Below are 15,760 nucleotides of genomic sequence, written 5' to 3' on the forward strand. Positions count from 1 at the left end.
CTCCCAAGTTCACCATGCCCAGGGTCTTTGGTCCTTTTCCAGAAGTCGTGAGTAAGCATGTTTGTCAGTAGGAGCAATCTGACTGTAAGATATGGGAGGCTGCACTTAACACCATACCCACCAGGCACAAGTCCTCCAGGCCATCTGCAGTCTGTGCTGCCCTCACTGGAGCACAGTATGTGAAATATCTTTCCCAGGCTGCAGGACTCAATTACAAAGTTTGCTCTGAGAATTTGCCCAGAAACAAAGACAAGACTTGCCACATAGGAAGTAGTTTTTGTTTGCTTTGGGTAACTCCAACCCCACTTTTAGAGGAGTGGCAGAAAAATCTATTGTAAGACACTCTTAATATCCAGACCTCAGGAGCTTGTCCCAGTAGGAACAGCTGTAAGAAAAAGGGAAGAGCATAAGCTGTTGATTCAGCTAATTTCATGGTAAAAAACCCGTCCTTGTGCTGTTGTCTGATGTGTACTTTTGCCACACATAGGTGGACAGAGCTACAACTTCAAGGCCTGATGTAAAATACTGGTGGACTGGTCTAACAACAGTAGGCCAGAAAAGGTAGGAGAGGATTGAATCATGTGGAGGATAAGGCTGGCTTAAAGCAGACAAGGTAGATAGAAAGGATCTGTGTTTCCTTCCTGGTGATGGGGGAAGAGAACACTGCTCAGGCTCTGTAACACTCTTTTTCTGTTAGTTTCAGCCAGTAACACAAAGATTACCATCCTTTTGTTTAGTCTTTTAGGAACAATATTTCTCCCCCTTTTAAAATCCTCCTCCCTTGCAAATTCTGCATAGGCTGAGAGAATAAAACTGAACACTAGGTCAGTTCTTTTACTGAGTTTGTTGTTTTCCCACAGCATGGCTAATTAACATCCTATAGTGCTCAACCCTGGAGGTTTTTGTAACTCCCTCCAGGCTGGTAACTACATCAGTAAGCTGACAAACACGAACATCTCAGGGTAGGTCTTTGCTAGCTACCTGCAATGACATCGTTACCTTCTGATAGCTGTTATCTCTCTGCATTGCATCTTCCCACAAAAACAGTCCCCAAGGAGTGAAAGGGGAAGGTGTCAATCAGCATTAGAGTGATGCAGATCTGGCTTTTGGTGTAGGAACTTTAGGCTTTCTCTGGCATTTCTCAGTTGAGTGAACTTACTTCTCAGTGGTGTCCTGGGGAACATGCTAAGAGGTGAAGTGCTCTGATCCTGCTCTAAAAGAAGTCAATTTTAGTAGTGCTGGATTAGCTTAGCAGAAAAAAAAAAAGGGAACTCCTCTGTCTCAGCCTCATATACTTGTTGTATATGTACTCATTAACATATAGTAATAAACCACACACAGGAAATTTACTGTAATGTTCACTTACTGTAAGTCATTGTCTTAGTGACTTACAAGTATATAGTGTAATCAGTGGAGGGTCAGGGTAACATGACTCATTTATTAGTGATACTGAAGAGACACCCTGACTCCTGTCCCACAGGCTCAGCTGCTGAACTGGAGAAGAGACAGGGATAGATGTGGGAGGTTTAGTCACATTGCTAATGCCAAGTTCTCACTGGAAATGTTTTCTTGTTTTAGGCTTCTTGGCAATGCTCCCACAACTTCTCAAAATGCTGGCTCTACTGGCACTAAACCTGCAGCCTCTGTTTTTAACACACCTATGTCATACAAGTTCCAAGTTGGTGCAGAAGATGACACCGATACTGAGAAAGCCAGCCCCAGTTCCTCTGCTAAGGAGGCATAAATGTCTCTTCTTCCATGGAAGAACCTATGTGAATAAACACTGTGCAAGCTCCCTGGCTGTGTGTGGAGAGTCTGCTATGCCTTAGCAATGGTTTCTGCAAAAGCTTTGGTTAGCAGGACAGCTGTACTATGCTAAAGATGGAGAGACATCTGTGAGCTTTCTTCACTACCAAACACCAGATACCTAACTCACAGGAAAGTGGGATGTCCATCAAATGAGAGCAGAATGCAGGTAGGGGTCCTGAACTTATCTCGCTTGGCTTCTAAGTGAAGCCATCTCTCCTCTGATCCATAATAGCCAAATCTTGAAATGCATTAAATATCTTAATTCCCCCTACCTTCTGCAGAAATTGGGTGCCTAAGTATCCCTTAGGTTCTGTGCTTTACTTGCTCCTGCCTGACATGGATTTGAATCAACAACAAAGTGGAAAAGAACTTTGCATCATGTAGTCAGTTGTCCTTGCTTTGCTGCTTGACCTTTTAGCAGATGACTCTGGCATCCTTGCTTCCAACTGCTTGTTACAGTTCTTGTCAAAATATTAATACAGGACATGTTATGTGAAGAGTAGGACTGAGGCATTGGAAAGACCACAACAATTAATCTCCCTCATAGCCAGAAGGAGAGCAGTAGATTCATGCAGACGGTTGGGTCAAAAATTTAGTGTTCTAGTCTGGGCAAGATTCTGTCTTTTACTCCAGAAATGGTTTAATATGGCTTACGTTACCACCCTAAAGATCAACAAATAAATGGTTACACCCAGTAGTGATGGATCTCCTGTTTGGAGTGTGGAAAATTACATCTATTAATAGCTTGAGATTACCTCCTGAGGGAGACCTATTGTACAGATTAAATTGTATTTCTCTCTTAATTCATCAGCTGTTAGTAATTACATCCTGCATTTTTGGAATGGAAAATGAATCTAAACTGGCTATTGAGACTGTACTTAAATAAATCATAGGAGGGAGAGGAAATTACAATGCAAATAGTATAAATCTTGTAAACAATTTTAATTCACTACTTAGCTATTCATTAATTAAATAACATCTTCAAAAAACACATTCTGGAAAATGTAACAGCCACGCTGAAAGCAGTGCTGTTCAGATTAGCTTAAAGTAACTCCTCTGGCATCTCAACAATATATAATTTTTAAAGGGTTCAGATAGTAAGCAGTTTAGCTTGTCAACTGACAGTTGAGAGAAATGCTGACTTTCTCTCCTTGCTGGAAGACGTCACCCTTATAGTCTGTGCTTTCAAATAATCTCCTATAAGAGCAGTGCTCTTGTTCAGCTTCTATTTTGACACACACCCCCTTTTTTTTTTTTTTTAAATGACGACAGCAGTTCCTCTTGCCTCCTTTTCCTCTTTGCACACTGCACAGTTGCCTGCTAGTGGTATTGGATCTTCCAGCAGTTACCGTGGTTTTCCACATTGCCCTGCTGTGCTATAGCCTTAAGTTACTTGGTTAAAATCCCTGTCCCTCATTCTTCTCTGGGGACAATTATAAGAAAGGTATTTTGTTCTCAGATACGGTAGTCTGATTATCCTGTCCCAGAAAAGAAAAGGGACTGTTTACAATGGCAAAGTAAGGCAGAAAAGTACTTTTTTCATCATCACCCTGTTTCCTGTTAAGTGGAGATGGTTTCAATGGAGAGAACTGGTCAGGTCGACATATGTGAGGCTTGCTGCCCTCTCCTGGTGTCATCAGGGGCCATGCATTGGATCTCACAGCTGCCTCTTAGATTGAGGTTTTACCCTTTTGAGATGACGAGTCCTGCAGGAGTGGAGGGAAGAAGCTGCTTTATAGGTGGAATTGATTATTTTAAACAGCAGTGTTTTGATTGCGATTAGCTGGATCAATTCAACCAGGCACAGGTTTTGAATTGTCAGTTGCAAAGGCAGCAGTGTTGATCAGGTTCTCTGAATCTGCAGATGATCCCCTGTAGTTTTCTGATTGTGAGAAATGGATTGGAACTCCACACTGCCGAGTCTTCTGGCTTGCCCAGTTTTCTGGGAGCATTAACACTTAGTATGCTCTTTGTTTATGATCATGGGAAACAGTATCATGGCCCATCAGAGCACACCAGTTACAGGTGAAAATTTACAGCCATGTTTTGGTGCACACTGTGGGAACTTACTTTCAGTCAGCACATCTCAGTCTCAGCATTTGATGGGAACCCATCTTCTTACCCTGTAAGGCGACTGACTAGGGAAGGTACCCACCTTGTAGAAATAAGTTTACTCCTGATAGCTACTGAAGCTCATCTTGTTGGGTCATGTACAACAATCAAAGGCAGCAGCTCTCCACAGCGGGAATTCAGTTTTAAGGATGCAAAGTGATCTAACCTTGTGGGCCCAATGTTAAGGATCGCAATTGGTAGCTTCTTCTCCCAGGCAGCAAGAGCAAACCTGTAACCAGAGTATACCTGCAGGAATTCCAGAAGACAAAATTACTGGCAGTTTAGGCAAAAGAAGAGCTACAGAAAGGAGTAAGGAAGTAAAATAGTTGCTGTTAGCAGTGGGAAACGGGGCTGTATGTACATGCTCTGTTGGGCAACTGCACTGAATTCAGGTAGGAAATGTCTTCTTTCAGGAGTGCACAGAAAAGAACAGCTTTTAACCTCTGTCAGTGAAGGATTTGCAGTTTCATAGAAACCGAAACTTCATAGTACATTGAAGGGAAATGTCCTTGTCTTTTAGTAAATCTCTGCAGCAGTTTTTATTAGTTATCATAGGTACTTAAATGCTTCTACTTTGATGATTCTCACATGGCCCAGCTTAGGTACAAGAATGAACCTAAGGCATTTCAATCATTCCTGTACAAAGGATTATAAGCTTAAGAAGTGCAAGCTCAAGGAATTTGTCTCCAATATCCTGAAGCCAAGAGAATCACAATCAGGCAGCCTTGGTTTTATCTTGTTCTGGGAGGCGTTAGAGTGGAGTTTTTTTTAATGTAATAGAACTTGTTCCTGGAAAAATTTCTCTTACACAAACTCTAGTCCAAAAGCTTCTATGGGTTAAACAACAGGGGTTTCTACACTACCTTACCTTACAGATAAGAGGCTAATGGAGAAAACACATTGTGATACAAAGGACAATCCTAAGCAGCAAGCAGAGGTATTTCTGCTCTCTTATTGAGAATTTAATTAGGAGTTAGAGGTCCTAAAATCTGGTGTTTCACACAGTGTGCTGTGAGGCCTAGAAAGCTGCCAAAGGCTCAAAAATTCAAGCAAAAAAAATGTGGGGTGGTGATCTCTTCAGGACTGAATTGTATCAGGTATCTTGGCTTTATGGGCAATTGTGAATTTACTATATTCTGATGGAGGAGGTAGCAGAGAGGGGTCTGAATGGAGTTATTTATAGCGGCATGAAGTAGACTGGCAATAGAGTGCCAGGGAAGCTAACCAGGCCAACTGTGAAGCCAGATTCCAACCACAGTAAAAATAAAATACAAAGAAGCTCTGAAGAGGCTGTTTTGATCCACAAGCAAATAGCAGTCCTAAATTGTGGGGCCAAGGATTGTTGCAGGCAGAGTAGCACAGAAATAGGAATGCAGTGTGGGAGGAAGACCTGCTTACCTGCATAGAGGATCCTGCCACCAGCATGGAGTCTGATTCTGCCAGGCGTTGGTGCACAAAATTCACTTTTTCCCGGCTCACCGTGTCTCCAAAGAATGTCACGTCGGGCTTCAGGATTCCGCCACATTTACTGCAGGCTGGGACTTGGAAATTACGCACCTGCTCATCCGTCAGGACGACATCCCCATCTGGAGCCACACCAAACGCTTCAGCTTTCCAGGTAGGATTCAGAGCTTCAAAGCGCTCCTGAAGCTCAGAGCGCAAGATTTGGTCTCCACAGGCCAGGCAGAAAACCCTGAAATTCAGAGCAAAATCTTAATGCAGAGTTTCATGTCAGCTGAAGATCTGGAGTCTGTAACTTTTTCCTTAGAAGGCCCGGAAGGTCTGTCGTCATTATCCATGTTTATTCACCAAATAGTACAGGTCAGGGAGCTGTCTTTCTACCTCCGATTGTTGTTTTGTAGGAATGCTCTGGAGGAAGCGCTTTGAACCCTCTCTCCCAGTTCAGGCTGTGCTTTTTCATCTGGAAACTTTGGGTGATCACAGCCAGGCTGTGGTAGCCCTTCTGGCACTATACACTCTGCTTAGCCCTGGATAATCCTTGCATCCTCAGGATCCCCTTGTCCTCTTCACTAAGAAGATATTTGCTGTAGCAAGGAAAGGGGAAATTCTGACTGATGCAGGCTCCAAGGGAAATTATCCAAATAATGCTCAAAAAAACGGAGTGGTGTTCACGTTTCTTAAATGCAGTGCTGTGAACAGCACTGCTTTGTGATCTTTTTTTCCACACCAGCCCAACACCACCTTTGAGCATGTCATCTCCAGGAACATAGCATTGACATTTTGCCTCCTTTCTCAGCAGCTAACACTGCACCTGCTTGTCAGTCACCCTGAATGAGAGACCGGAGGATTAACTATCCTCCCTCTACCAACGGAGAGTACCTGTGCGTGCAGCCGTGCAATTCTGTCATGCGCTGGCTCCCAGCTTTGGTGTGAAGGGCATCCACATTCTGGGTCACCAGCCAGTGCAGCTTCCCCAGCTTCTCCCAGTCTCTTAGTACCAGGTGTGCTGTGTTTGGCTGGTGGGAGGAGAACTGGGGCCACCCCACAAAGTTCCTTGCCCAGTACCGCTGCCGGGCACTGGCACTACGAACGAACTCAGCATGCTGGATGGGCCGTCTGTCTGTCCTGGCGTAGAGCCCAACACCTTCAGAGCGGTAATCTGGGATCCCCGATTCAGTTGAGATTCCAGCTCCAGTCATTACAAACAGCCTCTTGGAGTTAGAAACAAAGCGCTGCAGCTCCTCTACTTCCACGGGATCTGGGGGAAGACAGGCTGGCACGAAAGCCAAGTTTGGAGAGATTCTGGATACGGAATGGGATCTGAAATGATGGAATCTGATGGCTCTGCAAACTCCAGACAACTTCCTGGCAGAGAACATGTTCAGCTAAAAGCCAAGAACAGAACACATGGCAGGTAAAAGAAAGCAAAGAGCACCTCCGTAATTCCATTTTCTTGGGATTCTCTGGAAAATGGTGCTGATAAGTACGCTTTGTTCTTTTTTCTTTTTAGTAAAGAAACACAAGTTATTTTGGAAATGTTAACTAAAGCCCACCATCCAAGCACAGTGTTTGTATGTTGCTTTGACAGAGGGCAACACCGAGGACTGCTCAAGGCGCGGGGACAAAATTAGCACCCTTGACTTGCAGGATTCCTGCTCTTCTATCTCGGTGTGAAGGATGGCTGCCTAAGAGGACTTGTAAAGAGCCCAGAAAGACCTGAGCATGCAGAATCTTTCCTAGGTATGTGCAACAGGGCAGAGAAGAAATGGCAGGAAGGCCAAGCACCCCACTCCAGAGGCACTGTCTGGCTGGTTCCTCCCCAAAAGAGACCCTTGCTCTGTTTTCTTTAAAATTCTGCCTTCTCCAAATCAGTCCTTTCTATCTAACCCATCCTTTGCACGTGTTGTGGGAAGGGAGAGAATAACAACCTTGAAATGTTGCTTTTTCAAGACAAAGGCCTTGACTGGAGTTACTCCCGGTTTTTTTTTTATAAAGGCCTGGTGCAGAACAGGCCTTGAAATGAGACTGAAGATGGTTAGGACACTGCCTAAATGCTCTGGCACCTCCTCCTTTGTGGGTACCACCTCCTCAGAGTCACTGGAGAGGTGGAGGGGTACTGCTTTGCTTCTCCAACAGGAACAGGGTGGGAGAAGGAATCACCCAAATGTGTGGAGGGCAGAAACAACTGCCTGGCAGGTAGGAATGGGAGGGATATCCTGCTTTAAGGGAGGAACGGCATGGCCTGTTGGGGACAGGCAGGATGGCTTTGCTGACAAGTAGCCTGGAATTGTGTGGAGGACCTGTTGTGATGGGAGTGGATTGGTTTGGACCTTGATTTTGTTTGGTCTTTCTAGCAGTCTGCAGTTCTCCTTTCTCCATTTTGCTATTTTAAAACTATTTTTTTCTGGGCCTCTCTATGGTTTTGCATACAAAGTACAAAAAGTTTTGAAAGAAACAGTACTGAGAATTGACCAGTATTTCTCCCTCCCAACATATCCCTTAGCAAGGGGCCTTGTGTGAGATCTGGAAGATGGAGGAAGGACTTTATTTACTGATAAAAAGGGATGATCTCTAAAGAGTCATGGCAACAGGCCCCAAATAGTCGAGTGCTTAAAGCTTGCTTGGTAATGTCGGACACCTGGATGCAGAGTCATGCTCACTCGTACTTCTGCCTTCACCTTGACAAATTACTGGGAGGACAGCTAAGGGACTGGGTCTCACTGGGAGTCCTCAGCCAGCTGGAGCAGATCCTTTTCAGGTGTTACAGGCAGTAGTTTGAAGGTGGGGTCTGTGCAGCTTGTTAGCTGTCAAATGGTTAAAGCACATGGGCAGTTTCATACATGCTGCCTATAGAAGACTTGCAGTGCTTGTGAGATCTGTGGCAGCTCTGAGAAAGTCAGAGGTATTCAAGTGGTGAGCTTACTTATCTAAAAGGCTGGCATCTAAGTACTTTTGATGACCTGTGCTTCAGTGCCTGGATGGTTTTTAGGCTCCTGCTGCATCTAAATTGCTTTGCCTCAAGTCCCCAGTCCCCCTCCAGCACCAGTTCTTACAGTAAATAGCACAATATTTGAATACGTTTAAAGTTTCAGTGTTCAGCTGTAAGTACCATGATACTAAACTGATGCTAGTTGGCAAAGAGTAGATTTGTTTCAGTTAATCTCCAGTTCTCAAGGCTTTGCGTCATCATCAGTTGAATTACAGGGAAGACTGGACTTCCTCCATAGTCTGAATTACTTTTTAAATCTAAGCAGTAGATTCTGTTTGCAATGATTTTTGTCTTGTTGTTTAGCAGGAGTTGTGTTGGGCATTCCCACTGAAAAGCTTTAATTTTCTATGTGAATTAATTAGAAGGGACAAAGTCTCCCAATAAACTGTAATTTGCTTTGATAATAACTTCTGTCATGATGCTCCCCAAAGGCTGTTAAGCCAGTTTGACAGTATTTAAATTGCTTTAACTGATGAAAACTCTCCATTCCTGTCCCTTATCATCGAAAGATCTCTCAGAAGGAAACATTCTGAGGGGGAATGAAATGGAGATATAATATGGGTTGGCCCACAAGAGAGAAAAGGCAATGGTAGGCCCAGCAGCAAAAATAACAGATACATTTGAGAGCTGCTGTGAAGTGTAGAAATAGGAAAAACTTACAAAGGACAGACTATTTCCTGTGAAATGCAAAGCTGCTTTTAAAATGAAAATGCTCAGATTAAAAAATAACTACGATATGTAGTAGGGGAAACTCTTTGAACGTACCTACCAAGATCCGAGGCTAAAGTTTGTTTTTAACACGCATCCAAGATGCTCCACAGAAAGAGACCGGACAAGTTCAAGGTGGAAGATAAACAAGGTTCTACAAATGGTTACAGGCCGCCAGAAATTCCGAGGGACAGCCACGTCACCCGAGTCTCTTTTGCTGTAATAATGACGTGGGGAGTGGGGGGTAACAGCCGAACCGAACGCATCTAACGAAATAAGAGTGATATGGTGAATAATGCCTGAAAACTTACCTTTCATAATGCTGCCGTGCCCGACTGCGGAAGGAAAGGGCTGGCCTGCCGGAGGAGGGGTTTTCTGGGAAATGTAGTTCACAAAGAAATCAAGCCCGAAGCACAAAGACTACAATTCCCGTGCTTCAAAGGAGAAAAAAAACCGGAGTTCCTCACTCCTGATAAAGTCAAATTGAAAACGCTAAGAGCTTCATAGCTGCCCTCAAGGAAACATACAAGAATAAAATCAGATTAGATTTGATTCGATACAAATGCAACTAATAGCTTTGATAAAATGCATTGTAGATGCTTGTCCTTATAAAAGCATTCATTTTCTTTTCACTGACGCTAACAGGCTTTAGGCTTAAAATGTGACTAAACAAATAATGGAAGAAAATTCTGCTGAGGGCTGTTAAAGACATCTCTTCTAGCTCAGGAATTCCCTGAGATGTAAATTGTTGGGCTGATACATTTGCTCTGTTCTGGCACTCCTCCTTTGGTACCTACATTTGGCCCCAGGAGAGATGGACCTGTCTGGCAGTCCTGACGTTCATAGTTCAGCACACTTGAGATGACAGCAAAAAGTGTTGGCAGATAGATGTGGAAAAGGCCCGTGGCAGCAAGGATGGACAAATAATTAAAATCTGGTCCATTGCGCTGCAGTTAGTGGGGCTGGACAAAACCCGAGAGGTCAGCATGGCACAAGTGATCTGTGTTCAGCTTTCAGAGGAGGCACGGATGAAAAATGAGAGGGCGGTTGTTTCTTTGATCTGGCTGGACCTCTCCCAGGGCATAGTCAGACACCCTAAGCCACTTCAGGATTAAATTCTTTGCCCCCAAAGGGCTTGTACCAGTAGTGCCGTTCACCACTTCCTTCCTGCGCTCGCTGGGCGCACCAATTGCTGCTACCCCTCAGCACTTCTTTAAGCGGAAGGGATTTCTTCCAGCGTTTTCCAGCTGATCCAGCAGCTCCTCCTTCCTAAGCGGGCAGGGGTGGCTACTCGTGGGGACTTTTTTGAGTCCTTGTGTGAATGTGGCCGGCGGTGCTTTGCAGAGCTGACACCACCCAGCTAGTTTTCAACCCCAGGGCTGTGCTGACCTGCTTGCTGCCTACCCTGCGCTCCCTGGCAGGAACTGATTGTGCCTCTCTGCTTGGAGCAGACATAGGTCTCGATAATCGCATGATAAACTGTGTGAATTGCTTGGCAATAAGTTTTTTTTTCTGTTGTGTTTTTTTGTTTCGTTTTTTTTTTCTCCAAAGGAGTCTTATTTTTCTGGAGAACAAATAAATAGGAGGAAGTCCAGACTGCTGCAAGGTAGCAGCCTGGTACTAGATGCTCGCCTGTTTTACAAAGGATGGACTCTTTCTAATAATTTGGACAGCTTTTCAAATGCGTTCTCCAAATTGCTCTTGCTAATTAGTTCAAAACATTGCAGGGATTTTTAATCCATTTTTCTTGCCTCTCTCTTACAGTTATTTCAAAGCCCAGACGAGCCCGAGCCTGTACATAGCAGCTTGTAATTTTGCGACCACGAAGAAGAAGCGCATCCTGCTTGCGTGGTGCCAACCCTGCCCATCCCTGCCGCCCCCGTGCCCGGCGGAGGTGTGGGGCGTGATCCTCTCCGTGGCAATTTCGTGAGCCTTAAATGACCGTGAGGCTGTTAGTGCCTGTTTTTAGCGTTTAAACGGGTTTCCAAATCGTTGGGTGGTGACTCTGCTTTGGTGCCATCGGGGTGGCGAGGGCAGCCCGGGCCCGGCAAAGCCCGTTTCACCCCGGGGGGGGGGGGGGGGGGCGGCTGCCATGCCGCCCCATACTCCACCTCCCGTGTCGGGATACGGCGATTTTTGGCTAACCGCCCCCCCCACCCCCACCCCCGGCTCGGTCCCTGGGTGGCGGGGCAGCCCCTTCCTTCCCCGGTGCTCATTACCATAGCGCTCTCCCGACACCCCCCGCGTGCCCCGCCGCCGCGCCTCCCTGCCGCCCTCCCCGGTGAACCCCCCCGCCGCCCCTCACCGCCTCCAGCGGGGGAGCGGGGTGTGGGCGGGGGGGCGCGCGCCGGCGCGGGGCGCGTGGCGGCGCGCCGGCGCGCTCTGACCGCGGCGGCGGGGCGGCGGCGGGGGGGGTGGCGGGAGGGGGACGCGTCCTTTAGCTTTGCGCAGTGGCAGTATCGTAGCCAATGAGGTTAATCCGAGGCGCGATTATTGCTAGTTGAAAACTTTTCCCAATACCCCGCCATGACGACTTGAAATATAGTCGGCATTGGCAATTTTTGAGAGCCTCTACGGAGGCTGATTTTACGTGGTTAAGAACAGAAAAGAGGAGATCGTGGAGCCCCGGGTCTGAAGCAACGGGGAACACCCGGGGGGAACGGCTCGGCGGGGGCGCAGCGCGCTGGGGGGGGGGTCCCCAGACTGGGGTGTCCCCGGGATGGACTGATGTTGGCGCGGAGTCAGTGGGGAGCCCCTCATTCAACAGAGAGATGCGCGCCCTGACGTCAGACCTACTTTGCATACTCCTTCCCAGCAAGCTTCGCGGCCGCCCCGCCGCTCGGTACGGATGGGGAGGGGGGGGGAAAACGGGGCGCCCCGCTCCCGGCGGTGCGCGGGAGGCACGGTGGCGGGTGGGAATCGCTACCGGGGAAGGCACGGAGGGGGGTGCGGTCGTGCGGCGAGGGTCGCCCCGACCTCGGCGGCGGCCCCGGGGCGAGGGGCGGCGGCGGCGATAGAACGGGGGTAGCTTTGCGCAGTGGCAGTATCGTAGCCAATGAGGTTAATCCGAGGCGCGATTATTGCTAATTGAAAACTTTTCCCAATACCCCGCCATGACGACTTGAAATATAGTCGGCATTGGCAATTTTTGACAGTCTCTACGGAGACTGAATTTTAGTGTGAAAAATAGATAAAAAAAGGAAACGAAACAGGGTTTTGTGGTAGTTTTGGAAACCTTCTGCGGGTAGAGGTTTATTACGGGAAGGTGCAAGGAGTTTTGTTTTCGCTGCTGGCGCAAGATTCTGCCAAAAGCGTGTTTTAATAAACTGAGGGCGCGTTTACACAAAAAAGCTCGGTTCTTGCCTTTTTCTTTCAAAGCTGCTGAAGGAGGAAGTGGAAGGACTGGAGTGCCGGAGAAGTGTTGCTCGTGTAGCTCTCGCTGAGGAGGATCCCTTGAGGAGCACGACATCTCAGGAGGTAGCTTAGGCAGTGAGGAGAGGGTTGGCATTTCTGGAGCAAGTGAGGGGGAGTGAAAGTCTGCATCGTGTTTGACTGGGTCCAGAAGTCCTCCAAAACCTATTAGGGAACAGCTTTCAGTGCACAGTACTGTAACCTCCATTTTGTGTGGATTTGTTAAGGTATATCCATTGGCATCACTTGCTTTATAAAAAAAAAAAAAAAAGTCTCCTTATTGTCAAAGAAATCACAAACCTTTACTCTGGAAAAAGCAGCTGCTCAGTTTGATGTAAAATCCTATTCACCATCCGTTTCTAATTTGCAGCTGTTGTCTTATTTAATACCTAAGCAAACCCTGTGGAAGGAGACTAGTGACCATTGCACACCAGCTCCCTGGGCTGAATCTCTGCTGGAGCTGGCAGCAGCTGCCCTCTGTCACTTTGTATGAATTAGATGTAGCTTATGCTCCTGACAGGTTACCTCTGAAGTTTTTCTTTGTATGGTTGTGTGCCATCCGGATGCTCCTACCCTGCTGGTAAGACCCTGAGCTAGGCAGCTGTTTTAAACTATAACTAGGCAGAGTAGAAAACTTAGTAGTGAACATTAATGTTCCCTCTTTATCGGGTTTATTTGTAACATTCAGCTGTGCTGGGGTATTATACACAATAGTGACCATAGAGTGACAGTGAAACCTCATAGATGGCATTTGTCCCCCCATTTGTACTTCCTTGCTAGCAATATCAATTTGAAATCAAAACCTGAAGCAACCCTTTGGCAGAATAAGCCATGCTAATAAATACCAAAGGCATACATAGTTTATAGTAACATGCTCCATGTAATTGCTTGATTCATATAAACTGTTGATGAGTATTGGTTTCATCACTTGTTTCTCATCTCTTCTGCCAAAATTGTCTGTGATAATACACTGGTGTGGTGCTTTCATTCTGCATTGCAAAGTCATGTCCTACATCTTATGCTAGAAACCAAGTTTGTTCGTTTTGCTGCAATAGATCCTTCCAACAAGTGTGAAGTTGGACCCTGAATGGGGAAGTTGCATGTTGAGGTTTACTGCCATTGCCTTAAGCCTAAAGCTCTGCCTGAATTTTTCTTTTATGTATTCACCTGAAGAAAGAGCTACATCCCCTTTTATGATGTCCTTGTGGCACAGCACAGAGGACACACACTGCAATGAAGTCATTCTCATCGCTCTGCAGTTTCAAGTCACTCACTAGAAAGTGTACAGGTAAGCTCTAAATGTGCCTTACAAGTCTGTGTAGCTTCATATCTGTTCTTCTCTGACATAGCTTGTCTGCTGTAAATAACGGTGTTTTTCATAGGAGATATGAAATGAGCTTGGATTGCTCCTCTGTTTGGCAGCCAGTCTGCGATTACAGCCCTGAAGGGGACAGGTGGACAGTTAATCCATCCAGTCTCTGAGTCTCAAGTGTGTGGAGGTCAGTGGGTTAAGCCACCCTTCTATGAAGCTGGTCCGTAACTGGTAAACGATGCTTTGACTAGAGGGAAAGGTGCCTTGAGCAAGTACTCTGAACGCTTGGGTTGTGTGGAGCCAGGAGGTCCTGAAGTCCAACATTAGGTTGATATTGACTCATTGTCTGACTTTATTTCCAGCTCCCAGCCCTGTTTCCTATCTGTAAATGGGGGCAATAACTTGTCACACATTCTGTGAAAGATAAGCCGAGTCATAACATGTCTTAGTCACAGGGCACAATGTCAGAGGAAGCCCCGTGTATTCCTGTGCTGTGCTACCTGCATCCATTCCCTAGCGCTTCCCATCCGGCACCAGTTATGAGGGATGTAGGTGCTCTCAGCATCAGGTCCCCCTCAGCCCCCCCTGCAGCCTCTGGGCACGCCTTGGGTACGCTGCTCTGGTGGAAAAGAGTTTGCTGGAGGTGGCCATCACTGGGGAACTGCAGCTGCTTCTGCCAGCAGCTGGCAGCTGCATCAGAATGGTGCTTGAGCAGCAAGCAGGTGTTTGTGAGTGAGAGTTTCAGAGGCGGAGCGTGGGTAGATGATGAGAAAACAGGAGTTCCAGGGCATTAGGAAGGACAGGAGAGGATGAACGTTGTTTGGGTGAGTTTAGCTTGAGCCCATACCACTAAGCAGTTGTCTTAGCAGCTTGGGGTTTAACCTGCCCCTGCTCCTTAGACTATCATGGGAGGGTTAAGGACTGGCAATTTTAAGTAAGAAATGTTATTGGGTGAAGAAGATTTCAGTTATGAACAGCATCTGGCTATGAGGAGTGCAATGAGAATAAGGTTGGTTTTAAAAGTCATGTTACCAGAGGATAGTATCACTTGTGACAGCCCTGCCTTTCCACCTCACTGATCCTTTCATTGCAGTGCTGAAGCCATAGGCAAAGCTTTAGAGGCAATGACTTTTTTTGCACTGAGCAGCTTGGACACAACCTATTTTTTGTGGGTGCAACCCTATCTGGTGCTATGACATGTTAATTTCAGCCCTGAGATGGAATAGAAACTGCTTTCTTGATTTGCACTCCCGAAGGACACTGTAGGAAGCTGCAGATAAAAATTGCATATCAGGCTATAATATGAACAGGGCATTTTATTTGTGCAGAGGTAAAAATACAACCCAAGTCAAGACAAGTGCCTGTCATGTGTTGCTAGAAGAAACAGACAGATCCCAGGAAAGGACACGTTTCTGATGACCTTAGGTCCACTATGCTACCAGTAAATGCTAGTGGTTTATGTTGCTCCACCTGGGGGGATGCATCCTGAAGTCCTCATTGCGCAGCCAGTGATAGGTTTTGAGCAAATGTAACAGTCCCTTCAAATAATGTTTTAAATTTTGCTCAGGGACCAGCAAGGGTGGATATCACGCAAGATCCTTGGCATTGATAGTGAAGCACACGGTGAAAGTCTTTACTGATATTTGTATTGTACTCAGATCTAGGTAAGGATGTAATTTTCTGAGAAGTTCTGGATTTGGAGTAAAACCCGGAATGAATTTCCTGGAGGCCGTTGATTATTCGCGAGCGTTGGCTGGGACTAGGGAAGGGATATTTCCATGCCCCCCTAGTGATAGTTCTCATTGTAGCATGTCTTAACACAGGAAATAATGATGTCTGTTGAATTGTGCTAGCTGGGGAAACTGGGTGTGTTTGTGCCTAGAGAGTGAAAAATGAAGCATCGGAGATTGCTAGCAGCTGACCTCATGTTCTGTTTTTATGAAAATGCAATCCCGTAA

At 46.2% G+C, this 15,760-nt stretch overlaps 1 protein-coding gene and 2 non-coding genes across 5 annotated transcripts; 2 read left to right on the forward strand and 1 right to left on the reverse strand.

Moving 5' to 3' along the window:
• Window positions 1–2,732: 2,732 nt before the first annotated feature.
• SIRT4 (sirtuin 4) lies at window positions 2,733–9,438 on the reverse strand. 3 transcript variants are annotated; one of them, XM_075041776.1, is made up of 5 exons: window positions 9,391–9,438; window positions 6,262–6,767; window positions 5,320–5,614; window positions 4,088–4,167; window positions 2,733–3,515 (listed from the first exon to the last, which is right to left on the reverse strand). In XM_075041776.1, the coding sequence occupies exons 2-5, from the start codon at window positions 6,759–6,761 to the stop codon at window positions 3,467–3,469; spliced, it is 924 nt and encodes a 307-aa protein (XP_074897877.1). In that variant the 5' UTR covers window positions 6,762–6,767; window positions 9,391–9,438; the 3' UTR covers window positions 2,733–3,466. The 3 variants fall into 3 exon arrangements, with proteins under 3 accessions (XP_074897877.1, XP_074897876.1, XP_074897875.1); XM_075041775.1 differs by having other exon boundaries at window positions 3,965–4,167; XM_075041774.1 differs by having other exon boundaries at window positions 2,733–4,167.
• Window positions 9,439–11,518: 2,080 nt separating this feature from the next.
• On the forward strand, window positions 11,519–11,659 carry LOC142037488 (U4 spliceosomal RNA). Its single transcript, XR_012652395.1, has one exon. It is a non-coding gene; the product is annotated as a U4 spliceosomal RNA (small nuclear RNA).
• A 446-nt stretch (window positions 11,660–12,105) lies between these two features.
• LOC142037489 (U4 spliceosomal RNA) lies at window positions 12,106–12,246 on the forward strand. Its single transcript, XR_012652396.1, has one exon. It is a non-coding gene; the product is annotated as a U4 spliceosomal RNA (small nuclear RNA).
• Window positions 12,247–15,760: the final 3,514 nt, after the last annotated feature.

Source organism: Buteo buteo, chromosome 11, assembly GCF_964188355.1.
Source record: "Buteo buteo chromosome 11, bButBut1.hap1.1, whole genome shotgun sequence".
NCBI lineage: Eukaryota > Metazoa > Chordata > Aves > Accipitriformes > Accipitridae > Buteo > Buteo buteo.

Coding starts and splice junctions, on each gene's coding strand:
- SIRT4 (XM_075041775.1), bottom strand. CDS start 6,761: ATGTTCTCTGCCAGGAAGTTGTCTGGAGTTTGCAGAGCCATCAGATTC. Junction 5,615..6,261: donor TTGCACGGCTGCACGCACAG/GTACTCTCCGTT, acceptor TCTGAATTTCAG/GGTTTTCTGCCTGGCCTGTG. Junction 4,168..5,319: donor TGGCAGGATCCTCTATGCAG/GTAAGCAGGTCT, acceptor GAATTCCTGCAG/GTATACTCTGGTTACAGGTT.